Below are 16,364 nucleotides of genomic sequence, written 5' to 3' on the forward strand. Positions count from 1 at the left end.
TTTACAAATAACATCAACACCGATATAATTAAACAAGGCATCAGACCTTAACTAAATTACAGTTTAATTAAATAAATTAATAAAAATACCCATTCAAATAGAATTAATACTCATTTAAATAACAATAAATAAAAATTATTATTTCTGTTTGGCTGCGTTCGAGGGTACGCGAGCAGGTGATGAGCGAAATGAGCGATCAGCCGTAGCGATGTGATGTGGTGGATGAACATGACTATTTACAAAAAAACAATCAAGAACGGAGCACTGGGCACTCATCAGCGCTTGTACGGTAACTGTAAATTGGATTAACGTATGTATCACTGCCAGTGCTTTCTGCGTAACGAAGCCCAGCTTCGGGGCATAATTGCTCACGGGACCACTTATTGAGCGACAATCAGCAACTCTTTAATTAATCAACCCTTTAAAAAATTCAATCCACGTAAATTAGCGACTCGCATTGTCACGAGCGTACTCGTTAATCTCACACTCACGGTTCAATCAGATTGAAACCTGACTTAGGAATGAGATTCGGGGCGAGTTCCAAATTCTGGTAGCAGGCGAATTTTGCGACTTGAAGGAAGTCGTCGCAGTAGCAAGTGCAGCGTTCACTTCGAGGTTCTCAATTTGCTTTAGCTTTTTTTTTATTCGGGGAGTAATATGTCTCTGCGCGATCTGGTTGAGGCCCAGTGCGGCGCCCCGAACGCGCTTGTGAAACTCACGGGTCACGTCAGCCAAGACAGAGCGCTACAGCAGGTAAGGGCTTTTCACGTACTACGCGCCTGTACGCTTCAATTAGAAGCGGTAAAAACTGATTGGATGAAAGGCGCAGATGCAACTACGCTCTTGCCTTGGTCCTATCTGTTTTTATCCTTTCTGACTGAACTCTTCATTTAAAAAAACTTGCTTTTCTCAAAGGACTTAAACGTGCTGTTTTTCAGGAAGGACTCATCCGAGAAAGACACGGTCGTCCACTCTCGGTAAGAATCAATGTACAGACGCACAACCGTACTCAACAGCTGAGGCACTGCTCACCCTTTCCCCGTCGTTTTTCACACGCTGCAAGGACAATGCAAGGCCCTCTCTCTCTCCCCCTCAATACACCGCCTCCGATTTTGCTTTGTTTTTAATATTTCACTACCTCAGAATTGAGCTTTAAAAAAGATACATAAAACTTCCTGCACAATTGTGTTTGCAAGCCCAATTTCAGGTATGTTTGGAACGCAAATTTTGCAAGGCGTGCCAAGTGTATTGGTCCTTCCGGCTGCACCGTGTACCTATAATTGATTTGTGAGTCAGTCAAGCGGTGTGTAAAAATATGAAAGAAAATTTTTAAAACAAAAAAAAAACCTGCAACCAATTTTTTTTTTTTTTATTTGTATGTGTAGCGCGTTTTTGTTGCTATTTGGTCTCGACACAAATGAATCCAGTGTTGTGATTCAGTAGGCTGGTTTTCGAACACTGCAATATATAGATTTATAGTTCTTGCATTTGATAAAAGATTGATGTAGTTGAAATTTTAGCAAAGTATACTGCTTTACAAAGTGCTTGACACATGAAACAAATAGGCGCCGGAGTATGGATGCGACATAGCCCGACACTGGCTTACAATAAAAGCTTGAATGATATACCACATTGATGAGTTCAAAATAATAAAAAGAAAAAGTAATTTGAGAGTCAATGAACTGAAGGGTATGATGGCAGCAGTAAGGTTAGAATGCAAAAATACTCAGGGGAAAACAGAATAAGGGCATGCACAACACATCATAGCTTTGACCAGTGCTTTGATTTCCCGAGCGGCGGCGTGTAAAATACTGACCCTTTCATGTTTCTCGCAAAACCGACATCACAACCTATGACTCATACATAATTTTTTAAGTGTTTGGATGAAGAGGAAAAAAAAAATGCATACGTTATCTACTTTACTTTTTTTTCTAGAGCACCTTCATTATTGAAAGCATACTGAGGCCTTTCTAGAAACATATTTCTGCTGTAAGATATTTACGTGAATTGTGGATTGTTTTTAATGTCCCAGTCTTGTAACCTGCATTGATTTCTCGATACTGTACTTGGTCATGCGTTGTATACGTATACTGGCGTCTCTACTGTGCGCAGCTCACGAAGCAATCTGTATGACTTGCCGCGTGCCTCGATCAGTTGGTTGCTATTCAGGCTTAAACAGATTCCTTCTGGTTCTCTTTGCAGGCACAAGCTGGCACTTCTGCAGAGGTAACTACAGAATTCACCAGCAGAGTGGTGCTGGGCATGACTAGACCCACTGGAGAAGCTACTCTTAAAGTACAGGCACTCCATTGCCCGATTTTCTTGTGGGTGCTGCCATTTTGGTACTTGGTGCATAGCAAGCGCAGAGCAAGCTTAGGCAATATCGTTTTGCTCTGTAGCTGATTGTTTTCACGTTTGTAGAAGATGCAGAAGTGTTGCTCATAAATGGCGGCAACATTTCTTCAGAAGAAGAAGAGCATTAACAAAACGAGCAGCGATGTGCGCAGCAGCGCGAATGGTTCCGCAACGGCCGCGAGGCTGTTATCGCCTAAAGTTCCACTGCATCGAGCGCTTCAGACTCCCTTGCGAAAGAGGAACAGATCACTTGCCTGGAAAGCCACCGCCGAGAACAGAAGCTACAGCTTTGCTGCTCTTCCTTCTTTAACAGAGTAGAAAGGCTGAAAGATTTTTTGTTTTTGAAAAAACAATGCAGTCCTCTTCAGTATCACCTAGGAAGATCACACGTCGAATATTACGACGTAGTTCTGTCTGAATGTTTCTTAAACGGTACGGCAAGCTTTGCAACTCGCCAAGTTGCCGAAATCGGCTGACTCGAGTGGGCGAATTGAGCCGCAACCAACAGCGCAATCAAGGCTATGGCGTGGGCGAAGCCAACTTTGAGCTAAACGTCATCACCATTGCTCCCTTTTGCTTGTTTTTACTTCTCCCGGGAAGCGTAACGGGGAAAGTCGGCAATGTTTCCTTTTTGCGCTCAGCAGTGTCCACGCGATTGGCGTACGTGCCTCCGCAGTGCGCTTCTTGGTGGCCATCCGGCCGCCCCGCCATGGTCCCACTGTTACCGCCATCTCCTGTGTCACAATTGCTGTCTTCGTCTCACCGTTTGTGATTATTTTCTCGGAGTTTCGTCCACATTATGGACACTATGTGTGCAAACTTATGCTGCAGTTGTGCAGACGTCGTCAAATGTCGTAGACACCAAAACATGGGGAAGAATGCTGTGCAGACGACACCTGCACCTGGCACACGCCTGCCCCAATCCTGCCCGTCGTTGCATGGAGGATCATTTGACATCTCGTACCACGTAATAGCCATGTTCTTGGTAGCCCGAGGCCAATGTTGCCGGACGAAGCCGAAGATTCGGCTTCGATTTCTGCTCGTGTTTAAAATTAGGTTTAAAAGTGTATACCCGATTTTTCGTTAACCAAATGACATAGTGTCTTTTACTAGGGCTTTTTAATGTGAAATCACTCATTATCTCGAAATCTTTGGAATACAGCGGAGTTGCCCTTTAAGGGGCTAAGCGTGGCTGAAGTGTGGTTACTTTAAAGCATAGGTTTTTGAATGGTACTTAACACACGCATGACGCTTGAGGGACGGGTGTGCAACTTGGCGCAGCTTGTCGACGAGTTTCTGGCCGAGAGACATGGGCCCGGCCTTCGGCAGAGGATGGCGCCTCAGACTTTCCACATGGCCGCCCTGCTCCAAGAGATGCAGGACATCGAGAAAGTCTACCAGGGCATGCCCCAGCCAGGTGACTGCGCCGCCTCTCCTCCCTCTTTCATTGTCTGGGTTCTTTGCCTCGTTGCTCCAAACGACACAGTGACCTGCAGCGCATCTTCTTATGAGGGCGAAAAATGTTGCGTTTACTTTCACCCTTTACAAACATTGCTTGCATGGAATTACTGTGTTACGGAGCGCAGGTATTCATGGTCAGTCATTGTAATCTATGGAAAGAGCCTAGTGGATGACAATCAGAGACATGCTTGTGCACAAAATGCTGTGTGCATGTTGCTGAATGCTGAATACTGCACATTTTTCTGGACGCTGAGTGATGTTTTACTTGCTCGGAACCCAGCCCAGAACATTTTCTGGACCTTGTCATTCATTCGGCTCGTTACGTTGGATCGGTTGTCTCCGTACACTTTCTGAGGGTGGGTGGGGGCCCATAGCACAAACAACCCAGGCTGTAACTCCACATAGTACTCAGTTTGGACATCATTCAAATAAAAGCAGTTTTCTTAGTATATATGTTCATTTAACCTGAATGTAAACATGCACTCTTACGAAGCATTACAGTTTATGCGTAGCAGCACTGATAAGCTCTAGTTAAAGCGCAGGTAGGACAGACGACGCACTTGTCGCATATCATGCGAAGGTGATCACTTGGACAGCCTTTTTCACGCACATGCCAAGCACAGCTCATTGATGTCTCTTATCTCGAAACTCTTTCCCATCACATTCAGGGGAGGATATACCCTAGCAACAAATGGAACCACTAAAGGCGCACTGTCAGTGCCACGGCAACCAATCAGATTGAGCCAAGACTGATCTCTGTCCACTGTTGGGTGCTCACATACTTTTCTGGTCAACGACAGCCAAAGGCATTGCCTGTTGCAAATAAATTCGCTCGTTTGGCTCCACAAAACAACCAGTTTAGTAGGGGAAACATTGAGAAACTCGATTTCGACGTGCGCTTACCGCAGAGTCGCAGCCTCAGCGGCGAATTTGGGCGACCCATCGCTGAGAATGCTTCGGTCAGCACACGGGTATGAGGGAAATGAGCACAGTTGTGTTTTTCCTTTTTTGTTTACAATTTATTTAAAGTGTAAGCTTTCATAAGAAAAGGTTGTTCAGATTGACTCATGTCACCACTGCCATAGAGCATAATGATTGGCCATTTGCGCATGTTCCACACAAAGGTAGGCGCACGGGCCCCAGTTGTAAGCGGATGTAAACTCCGAGTGAGCATGACTTAGCTCGTGGAAAGGATTTACACCATTTGATGTCATATCAGTGTCATGCCGTTGCCTGCTGCGATCCCGGTCGCGGCACAGCCACAGAAGCAGATGCGGCAGGTGCCCTTTCCGCCGTGGGTGTCTCCACTGCCAGATGATCGATGGAAACCAAAGCAGACGCGAGTCGAGACACCACCACGACAGTGATCCCCGCATCTGCTTGTCTCTTTTGCCAGCATTTTTATGACCATCCGCTGGGACTGCGGCGTTCAATAGCATGACACACCGGCCCCTGCGATGCAATTTGTTGCCACTCTGGGACCATTCTCGATGTGTGGGCAGGATAGGACGGTAAACGCACCGGTCGAAGACGCACTCCCGGTACTGTAGTGGCACTGTTCAGTGTGCAATGGACAGTTTCACATCCCGCGTAACCGGAGGGACGCTATTGTTCCAGTTGCCGGGGGCCTGGGCACGTCCAAGGAGTGGGCCAGGGAGTTCCTGCCTCCCTCAGAAGCCCCGAAGCCGGCGCATCCTGTGGCTGCCACAGCCGCAGACTGGTCGCAGGAATTTGCGGCAAACCGGGGGACGGTTGGAGTGTCTTCGGTCAAGTGGGCCGAGGAGTATCTCGTGGACAGCGAGGACCTTGCCGGGTGAGTGGTGCAGTTCGGCTGCTTAACTTTGTCGTAAATGGCGGTTCAGGTCGTAATGTTTTACGGCTTCCAAGTTGTGCCGCGCGATTCAGGCCCCCAATAAACTGTGGGTTTGACGAAAACTTTGGTACACTGTAGTAAGTTGGGCGGGTTTAAAGTTGGGCACAAAAAGGTGAGAACAGATGAGAGGAATGCTTGTCTGTCGTCTACGTGTTTCTCTCCTCCGTTCTCGTCTTTTTGTGTGCAATTTTAACCATGTGCTCAAGCTGGAGCCAATTTCTATATTTTTGCTAACGAATCAAACGAAAAATATAACCCTCACAGCATACACCTTGCACAGTTAAGGTCCATACTATAGTCAGTTACAGGTTATGAAAAGCTTTCGAGGGAAAGGAGGGCTGGGTTGGAGGAAGCAGACAGAATATTTGAGAGGAGAGGAGGAAACACACTCCTCTCTCCAGCGTTCCGTCTGCTTTCTCCTCCCCAGCCTTCCTTTCCCGTGAAAATGTTCCTTAACCTGTAACTGATTATATAGTACATATGAGAAAAAACCACATATAAGTCGCACCGTCGTATAAAATGCGTCGGCGAAAATTGGGGGGAAAAAATGCTGCATATATGCAGGAAAATACAGTATTCTGGCCATAGCAAGGTACTATCAGAGTAGAGATTGCACATTTTACACCTCATTCTCCCCACAGCTCAAATGTTTCGGCTGAAGAATTGAAGCACTGGTGACAATTCATTTGACAAACACACCGCCGACAACTTGTTCATGAAACAGAATTAGCGTGCAGCTTCGAGCAATGCTCTGGTTATAACAAATCTCATTCGCTGACTGAATCTGGCCCATCTTGTCAGCCTCACTCTTCCTCATTTCATTACTGCGATGAGGAGTGTGGCAAATAATCCATTTGCTCAATTTCTTTGCTGCTAGTGTCAAAGTGTGACAATGCAGAAGGACTGTTTTACATTTGAGTACATTTTATTGGCCATTTTGGAACCTCTATCATTCATACCAGCTCGAGCAAATAGTCTTCATGACATCAGTATATATACTTGTTACTTCTGTACACCATGCTTCGATGTCTGCACTCTATTAGAAAGTAGAAACTTGGACTAAGCAAAAATATGTTTGAATGGGATATTCAGGGCAAGTAGAAAAGGATTAAGGAGAGGGGAGCAAAATAGATAATTAGGCTAGTTGGTATACATCGAAAGAAAAATAAACGCCTCAAAGACAGGGACACAAAACAAGACAACAAGACGGGAGACTATTAACAGATAAAAGCTCTGAAGTAAGCTCTTATGTCAACAGAATTGGCTTTCCTGTTTTAATGTGTCTATTGCATAAGGCCTTACTGTTTTCCAGTAGAGGGCCCTGAAAACGTCTGGGAACTTCAGCGTAGTACTATACAGGTCTCTAAATCACATGTAATGTGCCTATTTTGATCACCTACCTTTCTTTTTAACATTGGGTGCCTCAGTGAGGCCTTGAAATTGTCAGTCTCTATTCAAGCAGGGACTGCGGCGTGTTGCCGCAGTCCCTGCTTGAATAGTTGCTACCACACTCTGAAAAAATATGCCGAGGTTTGCTCAACAGTCACTCTGCATTGTGCTGCGAATTGCAGACTGGAGTTGCGAAACGAACTTGATCTGGTCTTTGTGGCTTTTGAAAGCCTAGCTGCCTATGAAGCCAGAGGTGCTCACTTTTTGACACCAATGTAACAATACTTGCAGTCGTGCATGGACCGAGGCAGCGGAAGGAAACAAAAGCTTATCCGAGGTCGCAGGGGAGCTCCTCAAAGGCGTCAACGACGACGTCATGATGGAAACGGAGGTGAATATAAAATTCTACAAAGATTCCGCATTTTCATCAAAGTGGCACTGCACCTAACGCTAGCCTCAGAACCCAATTCCAGAATCTCGCCGTAGTATTCCTATACTCTGTGTGGGCAACCCATCTGGAATTACTTGACTGATAACGCCCACGAATCAATCAAGGAGTCGCTGCTGCAATGAACTTCTCTTTGTCACTGTCTGTGTAGTTCATGCAGTTCGTGAAGGAGCTAAGCCAAGGCAGCGCGGGCTTAGACGAGCCAGTGTCGGCTCAAGCTGAAGACTTTACTCGAGAATTCGTTGAGGCCCAGCAGCAGCGGAGGCAGCAGCAGCAAGCGCAGGTAAAGAAACGACGGGGAGCTTGGAGGTGTCAGGCAGGCTGTCGAAAACGAGTAGTCGCTTCAACCGCATTGGACGTTTGCTCAAGCCCTCGCTAGCATTCTTTTGCATTGTTTCACTTTGCATTTGTGGTGTAAACGAAAGAGGAGCTGATGTACCTGCTTCATTCAAAAAGTGGGCTATATTCTTCTTTGAAGGTAGAGTAAGTAGACAGGCAAACTGGTTTATGTTACACATTTTATAAAAACCAGAGACGACGGACGAAAATGGGGACAAGCTCAAAACAGCTAAAAAGAAAGTCGAATTTGGGGGTTTTACACGCCAGGACGGGCATCTGGCATGCCCCAGCAGAGGACTGAGGATTAATTTAGACCACCTGGGGATCTTTTGACAGGCAACCGAAAGCTCAATTACACGGCGCCTTCTCCGCAATAAACCTCCATCCGATTGCGGGTACCTCGGTCAAGATTCGAACCCGCCACCTGGGGATCTATAGGCCGGCGGCGCTTTCCCTTGGAGCCACCAAAGCGGCTTAAAAGAGCCCAAACGCAGCTACTAAACTTATTGGCAGATTTGAAATGTACCCTAGCTTAAAGGGGAAATGCAACGATTTTTGCACTTTGCGCAAATACCGCTTAGAACGAATCCCTGACGTTAATGACCGATTAAACGCGCATTCGTTTTTCACCACACACAATAGAAGTCGCAGAAAGGATTAAAGAAAAACGAGCAGCGTTCATGCTCTCAACTCACAGCCAGAGCAAGCGGCCACGTGATCTGGAGCTGATTATGCTGCCAATGTTGATCATAGCCGCGCGGCGGGGTTGGCAAGGCACAGGACACGCGCTGGGTTCCAGACATTGTTATGGTTCGGCTATTGTCATCATTGCAGCGATTGGTCACGGGCCACAACCCAAATGCTTCTCGCGCTATTGATTATCACGAGCCCGAATCGAGTGCTCACGCAATGTTTGAGTCCAACCTATGAGCCACATACAAATAGTCACTATGGGGGTACTGTGAATTCCCAGTTACGTCATCAAGTTTTGCAAAGGAGAGATGGAAAGAAAGCGCTCGCTTTTGTCCTTGAAATTACACTGCAACAAAGCAGTTTCTTAGTCAGTGGCATTGCGTGCGAGTGTACTTGGGTCCCATCAGTGCCAGTAAGCTCGTGCAAAGTGAATCATATTCCAAGCAAATATCGTTGCAGGGCCACTTTAAAGGGATATTGACAGGGTATTTATGCTTACCAAGGTTTTTATTTGTACATGACATGTGAGGGCTCAACTACCCAGAACATAATTTGCGACTCGAAATTAATTTTCTCTTCGCCCGAAAACCGCCGATCAAGAACTGGCCGGTTTGAGTCGTGCTCACTCTCTTCTTCGTGGTCACATACCGTTCTGTATGGTTTAAACACACACGCTAAATATAATCAAAGTCGTGGGTCATCAGAGGCACACACTCAATATTAAAAATAGAAAAAAATATATAATACCCATTTTTTCTGGCTTCTATTTTAAAACAAAAGTTGCAGAGACATTTTTAAGCACCCTGTGCCTTCTATGCATAATTCTCAACATGGTGTCGTATCACGGGAGTCGCGGGCTGGACGACTGAGTGAAACGTACTAAACGACGGCGGGGGTCGATGGGCGTGGAACCTCTACTTCAGAACTGTTGTTCGCGGTACCGGCAAGTCTCTTTAGCTTTGAAAAAGAAATCTTTTACCGATCAAAACAATTCAGACTTATTCCGTACAACATGCCCGACCACCAAACTGATTCGCACAAAGGCTTCGCCGACTCGTTGCCCCCTCCTTCTGGCTGAAGACATCGCTTGCCCTACGAACACGAAGTGGTAGGAGCTTGAAAAAGATGGAAATGTCAAGTACAAAGTGCTTGACTTTTGTGTTTTTCGTGTGCGATGTGCGCGTTTTTTCTCTAGGTACCTTGCAGGGCCAGAAAAACTAAGGGAAACAAAAAGAAAGAGAAAACGTGGTCGTGTGTAGCCACGTGACTTCCGGCAACTCTTTCCTTTTCTACATTTCTTTTTCCTCCCCAGTCCAGTTTCGGTTTCTAGCAGTTGCGTTTTTTATTTTAATGTATTAAAATATATGTGATGCTGTAGCAAAATATTTATTGGGTAGTCTTCTGACACCATAATAAATCGCTTGGAAAAAAAATATATATTTTGGGGGTGTCAAGTGTCCCTTTAAAGGGGAAATCCGCCGATTTTTTGGTAGACTTCGTTTTGGCTGGAAATTTGCAGACCGCGTCAATAACCCTTTCTCAAATGATAACCAAAATATTTTAAGAAAAGAAAAATTTTCCGTGAAGTTATTGCATTTTCAAGTTACACCGGCCGCGAGGGTTCCAGGAGGCAACTCTCTACTGGCAACAATGAAAAATCCCTACTTTTCCCTACCCGCGTACGTCACGAATGTGCAGGCGGACGATCGACTCGGGCAGCCGCGAAGTGGCTTTCCGGACGCCAGCGATCGAGATAATTTTTCCGCAGCTTCAAGGTTGAAAGTTCCCTTGCAGCGGGTAGCAATATGTGCTCCGCGATAAATTGGAGAAACAGTGCCGGGAAAAAGCTTCTTTTTTTACCCTTGTTTTCGTGGGAGAAAAAAAAAAAAAGCGTTCCCCGGCAGCAATGGAGGCCAGCCGCGTCAAGGTGCTTTTGCGCGAGCTGTGTGCCGAGAAAACTAGTGTCACAAGGAACATTTTCACTTTTGCTCGGAATACTTTATAGCCGCGTGCTGCGAGTTGAGTTTCCTTCAGCAGCTGGAACAGCTTCAAGAGCGGCAAGCGCAAACTCAAGCCGGCTGTGACCATTACGACACCCGTCTAAACAAGGGCGCTAATAATATTGAGAAATATAGTACACGATCTAGCACTATAGTCGACATTTTGCACAGTCACGTTTGTTATTCACAATTAATTCACTGATTTTTTTTTTTTTTTTCTTTTATAAACACTATATTTGTTTCGGACGTCGAATCTAGTTCGGGCTACTTGGGCTAAGACAAGGGCTAAGCTCGGGCTAAGACGAGAAGTGAAACGTCTAAACAAAGTTCAAGACTGAATTTAGACATGAATTTCGACATAATGCTATTCCTGTCTGCTATTACAGAGGTTTATGAAACAGGTTTTGAGCTCCATTAAAATACGATAGAGCCTTGCCTGGTTTGTTAAATGGTTGGCGTGCAATCTCCTTTGCAGAAAAAGTGGTGAAAACGTCTTTAGTTTATTCTATTGCGGAGGAATTTTATATAGGGCTGAAAAGTTTTTTTTAACCATGAAAATAATAATATTGTTGAGGGGAGGCATTCAGATTTACAGCTGATAAAAACTGTGCTAAACCAACTTAATTAAAAAAAATCTTATATAGAATTACCCTTTCCCCAAATGCTCTCGTGGACGGGTGTTTGAACGCGTTGCATTCTACTCAAAAAGTAAAGAGAAAAAATACGGGTACATATTTTTTAGCAACTTTTGTTAACTTATTTTTATTAAAAGATTTATGATGTATTTCTGTACCTCACACACTATTGTATCTTCAAGCAAATATTCTTTATTTTGAGATGAACAGTGTATTTGTGTATTTTATACACATTCCAAACCAGTCCCATGACTCGTATTCAACACTTCTACAATACCCTCAGGGGAGCAGATATTGATGTTTTTAACAGAAATTTCGTAGCTTTCAAGACGTTGTAACTAACCTGTGAACATTTTGTTGTGCATCATTACCAAGGCGTCAGGCTGTCCATGAGCACCGAAAATAAACAAATGATTTAATGAATGAATTCCATTGCACCTTGATGTTTCGCTTGGTGTTTGCGAAGTTCTTTTAATCGTCATTTTAACACAATCATCATGACCAGTAACCTGCCATCTGATCTACACGAATGCAGTTCATTCCATTCTATACCTTTCATTGTTTACGAGAATCACAGTCTACATGTCTTAGGTCCCAGCACAGCTTGAACATGTTCATCGCTTTGGAAGACGAGCAATGTACGCGCCACACACACGAACGCTGAAAATGGCATCGACCAGAAGCGCTTTTCAGAAATGGTCTACAGATCTTTTGCTAAATTACTTAAGCACCAAGGAGCATATTCATGCCACATGCCACATGAGCTGTTGCAGGCTGACGCCTGCAACAGCAACTTTTCAAAAGGAGATCTAAAACAAATGGCAGGTTCCTTCAGGTCATACGACCGTGTGGGGCATCTGTACCCACATTCCGAGCATTTTTCGCGGTGCTTTGACAATTCGTCAAAAAATGTATTGCGAGACCCTTCGACCTTTCTTCGCCAGCCATCTTCTAATAAAAGGAATACGGGTTTACTGATGATATTACGAAACTAGCGAGCCGCGGCTTGAGCGTAGCGAGTTGCAAAAACGGTTTTATGAAAATTCCAATTGCTTCCGTTTTTCTTTTATTTTTTTACTTTCTTATAGTTAGGCACGTAGGCCAAGGCCATACTTTGTGCAAATATAGATAATTATCTACTTCAAACAGCACGAACGGCCAGGTTCTTTTCCTCTTAGACGCGAGAAAGGCGGGCACGAGCGTACCCGATTGCCGGCCGCGCGCCTCGCTGCACACAAGTGACGTCACGCTTGGGCGGCGGGGAAAACTGGGGAAAAACTAGGGAGAACGATGTTTCGGTTTCGGCAGCAAACAAAATATCACTTTTTTAATTAACTAGAGTGAATCTGGGAGAACGACGTAGCATTTCGGAATCAGGAAGCCATCCGCATTCAGATTATGCCTTTGGATTAGGTAGCCCAAAATGTCGGCGGAGTTCCCCTTTAAAGGACACAAGGGAAAAGAAATTTTTTTTTTTTTAAACAGCCTGGATGGGAAAAGGAAGTTATAAAATGAATGTACAACAAACAAGAAAAGTTTTTAGAGCTATATTTAAGGCGTGAAGCGAATTTGTATTTGGCGCCCGCGGAAAAGTGGTTGCTATTTATTACATGGTCAGTGATGTGATTGCTGCGCCAATTGCGCCAAACTGTGCCAAGGGGCTAACCCTGCTACATCCTGCTACATTTCGCCGAAATATGGGAAATCTGCGCCAAGCCTGCGCCAAAGGAGCAATTTTGGTCGCCTTTCAAAACCGAAACTAAACTGAGTACCGTAATTGAGCACGCGTGGGCTAGGTGGCGCAAGCGACCGCCCGACACAAAGTATGCTGCATCAATCGTCCATCCGGTCTCGCATGGCTTTTCCCGCCGTTCCTCATTTCGCGCTCTCGTGGGTCTCGTCTCGCATCCTCTTGAAAATATTTTAAAGGGGTACTGACACATCAAAATCATATTTTTATTTATTATCCGAAACGATTGAAAACGATGCCGGGACATTATCCTCAAAATTTGAAATTTGGGAATTCAGTATTTGTGAAGTAAAAAAACAATTTCCGAATGCCGAATTCGAAGTTCCCGCGCGATCGGCGCCGGTGCCTTGACGTCAAATATTGCGGAGTCCTGAGAGTCCACTTTCTTTCACCACTCCCTGCTGTTGCCATGGCGACCCAAAGCGAGGAGGAAAGGAGCAAGCGCCGGCGTTGCGGCGGACCGGTTTTGAGCGGTGTCGCCTGTTTTCCGTTGGAGGATACAAATCCAGGAGACGGCACCACAACAAACTCCCGATTTTTGGTATTTCAAAAAGAAGGGCCGTAGTGCGTTCACAATTGCGTTAAAAAACATGCATTAGGATTGCCGTTATTAAATGTTATAGAGATGTTGCCTACAAAGCTTCTAAATTTCATGATTCTTGACGTCACGAACCAAAAGAAGCGAGGAGGCGAGAGGCAGGAGAATGAAACGCCAAAAATAAAAAGGCGCGCGCAGGAAAAAAATTTTTCGCGATGCATTTTTTTTTGCGAGTTTACGACTGCAACTTGCATCGTTTTAGACTATAAAAATAAATACAACCTTTGGGGTATCAGTGCCCCTTTAACGATAGATGCAAGCGTATATGGACGCCCAAAAATAAATACGACCTTCGGGGTGTCACTGCCCCTTTAACGATAGATGCAAGCGTATATGGACGCCCCGACGCTAGCTTGCCGGGTACCAGCCATGCCGTCATGTTGTAAAACGAAACCACGTTTTTCCGCATTGGGAGTTACTTGTGATCTGAAGCACTCGCCTCGGAAAAAAACGGCCGTGGCAAAACTATTTTTGGTCCCTGCCTACCAGTCACCCTGGTTATGACGTCGGGTGTTCCCGTCCACACATTGCTGCAGATATGGTGCTTTCTAAAATGAAACGTAAGGACAGCTGCAGGGTAATCAGCAATCCTGTCCTTGTTTAAATTAAACGTTACTAGAAAAATCCCTCTAGCTCAAAGTCTCTTGTGTCGAAGTGCTGTTTACCTAGGTTTCTCTCGGTGGGATTTCTTTTGAGAGGGACGCCGGTACGTGAAAAGTCTGTCGCAAAAGAAAGTTTAAGACAAGTTAGCTAAAGCAAAAAAATGGCAATGTCTGCACGCTGAACCCGCACAGAGCGCTTGTTTATCTTGAGTTCAGTTGTTGCACAAAGCGCTCCAAGAACTTTTTGACCCTGACTCGCGATGTCTTGCATGGATGCGCTCAGTTTTTTTTTCTTTGATTAGCTTTATTGTCCTTGTTTTGTTTGCGCTTTTTAACCTTTTAAATTAACTTATGCCTCGCATACTGGCCTGGCAAGCACGCGCCGCTGGACTGTTTTTCTTTTTTTTTGATGCTGGATTGTTACATTTTGCATACGCTAAGCTCGCCTTCGGCGGGAATCTCTCCGATAAGACGTAACGGGGGAGGGGAGGAGCTTCTTTTGACTCTGCCTCGGCGAGTTTCCCACTCCTCCTCTTACATTTCCGACCCCCCCCCCCCCCCCCCCCGGCGGCCGGCGAGTTCCCCAGCGTAGCTCCGATTTGTCCCTACGCTCCGCTCCTGGGCTCAATCCTCACCCCTGCCCTTTTGGACCTTGATGAGCATCGTACCGGCGTGCGTTCGTGTATCACTCACTACTGCGTGGTGCACGTTAAAGACCCCAGGCTAGCAGTTGTACTACACTGACTAAATTTCTCATCTACAGCTGGGAGAATCGTCGCCCGTTGAGGCAGGCCAAGTTTTAGGCTGTAAAAACATACACAGAACCCAATTTTTTTATTGAAATCGTAAATGACAAATAAGAATCGGTAACAGCACGGATCCTAGTTATACAAATGGATATGGGCTAGGTGGTTAGACATTGTGATGGTTTGCTGCGCTGCGTAGATGCAAGAAAAACGCACTTGATAAAGAAAGCAGAGAATAGACGAAAAACAACGTACAGGAATGGCGCAGACTAACAACTGTGTAATTTCTTTCTCATCTTTCTCCCCCCACATCGCCACACAGCCACAATGTTTTTCAGAATAGGGTGCACGTAAAGCGAAAGCTCGCGCTGCGGAAACCAGGATCTTGGGTTCAATCCCCACCCCTGCACGTGTCGATCTGGATGAACATCGTACCGGCGTGCATTCGTGTATCACTACTGCGTGGTGCACGTTAAAGACCCCACGCTAGCAGTCGTACTGCACTGGCTAAATTGCTTATCTACAGGGGGTGACAATGTCGCCATGTTCTCCTGCTGTATAAACAACTAACGACTAATTTGTTTGTAAAAATACGGTGTGGAGGGAGAAAGATTAGAAAGAAATTACACGGTTGTTAGTCTGCGCCATTCATGTATACATTGCTTTTCTTCTAACATCGGTTTTAGTTTCAATTTTATCAAGTGCGTTTATCTTGCATCCACGCAGTGCAGCAAACCAACAAAAAAAAATTGTAAAAGCCTGTAGGTAATCATAAATTGAGTTTCTGATTGCAGATTGCCGTAAAAACGTTTGTTTCTAGAATTAACTTTGTAGAATTTGTATGTAGGATTCACGACGGGGACGACGGTCCATTCACCGGTCCATCGTCTCAAGCCCGGTTCGCCACGCAGTTCATCGCAAAGCCACCTTACCATGCTTTCGAGAGGCGATAGTGTTGTTGAAAATCAACGTCGTTCATGTCAAACACTTTGGCGTGGCTTAAATAGCTACGCCGAAGGCGAAACACGAACAAATACGCTGCCATTTTGGATGCTTCTCCCTCATCTCGCGCCCAACTCGCCCAAACTCGCCTAGGTCGGAGCCGGCAAGCCTTTCCTATCCGCGGCGGCTTTTGCCACGTCACAATGACGACACAGCATCTCGCCGCGAGTTCCGAATACGCCACTCTCCGACCGCCTCAAACCCTCCGTTCTGACGTCACGATCTAGGGAGTGATGGCGCGTGTCGTAATGCACGGCGCCGACCAATGGCGGCAGGCGGCGAGTTTGGCAGAAAGCTCGCTTTGATCTCTCCGTGCCGAACTTAGCCCCCCTGATGGCGACGGAGCGGAGTGGCAGAGTTTCGGTTTCGATCGAACAGCCGTCTCCACTCGCATAACGAAGTGCGTGCAACTGCAAGCTGCCAAAGTTGCCCTCACGTGCATGCGAACATGATTGCACGACAGAAATACCAGC

The 16,364-nt window shown here is 45.6% G+C and overlaps 1 protein-coding gene across 4 annotated transcripts in view; it reads left to right on the plus strand.

Annotated features, from left to right (window-relative positions):
• The first annotated feature begins 144 nt into the window (after positions 1 to 144).
• Positions 145 to 16,364, plus strand: part of LOC8053881 (peroxisomal targeting signal 1 receptor) — a 31,014-nt gene continuing 14,794 nt past the window's right edge. For 2 of the 4 annotated variants that reach the window (XM_029982263.3, XM_029982264.3), the window contains exons 1-7: positions 145 to 753; positions 939 to 977; positions 2,203 to 2,226; positions 3,637 to 3,772; positions 5,434 to 5,629; positions 7,370 to 7,469; positions 7,678 to 7,809. In XM_029982263.3, coding sequence (XP_029838123.2) covers positions 658 to 753; positions 939 to 977; positions 2,203 to 2,226; positions 3,637 to 3,772; positions 5,434 to 5,629; positions 7,370 to 7,469; positions 7,678 to 7,809 — 723 coding nt within the window. In that variant the 5' untranslated portion in view covers positions 145 to 657. The remainder of the gene's footprint in view (positions 754 to 938; positions 978 to 2,202; positions 2,227 to 3,636; positions 3,773 to 5,433; positions 5,630 to 7,369; positions 7,470 to 7,677; positions 7,810 to 16,364) is intronic. The other 2 variants (XM_029982266.4, XM_029982265.4) reach the window with 2 other exon arrangements.

This window comes from Ixodes scapularis, unplaced genomic scaffold (assembly GCF_016920785.2).
Source record: "Ixodes scapularis isolate PalLabHiFi unplaced genomic scaffold, ASM1692078v2 PGA_scaffold1__304_contigs__length_218370807, whole genome shotgun sequence".
In the NCBI taxonomy this organism is placed as follows: domain Eukaryota; kingdom Metazoa; phylum Arthropoda; class Arachnida; order Ixodida; family Ixodidae; genus Ixodes; species Ixodes scapularis.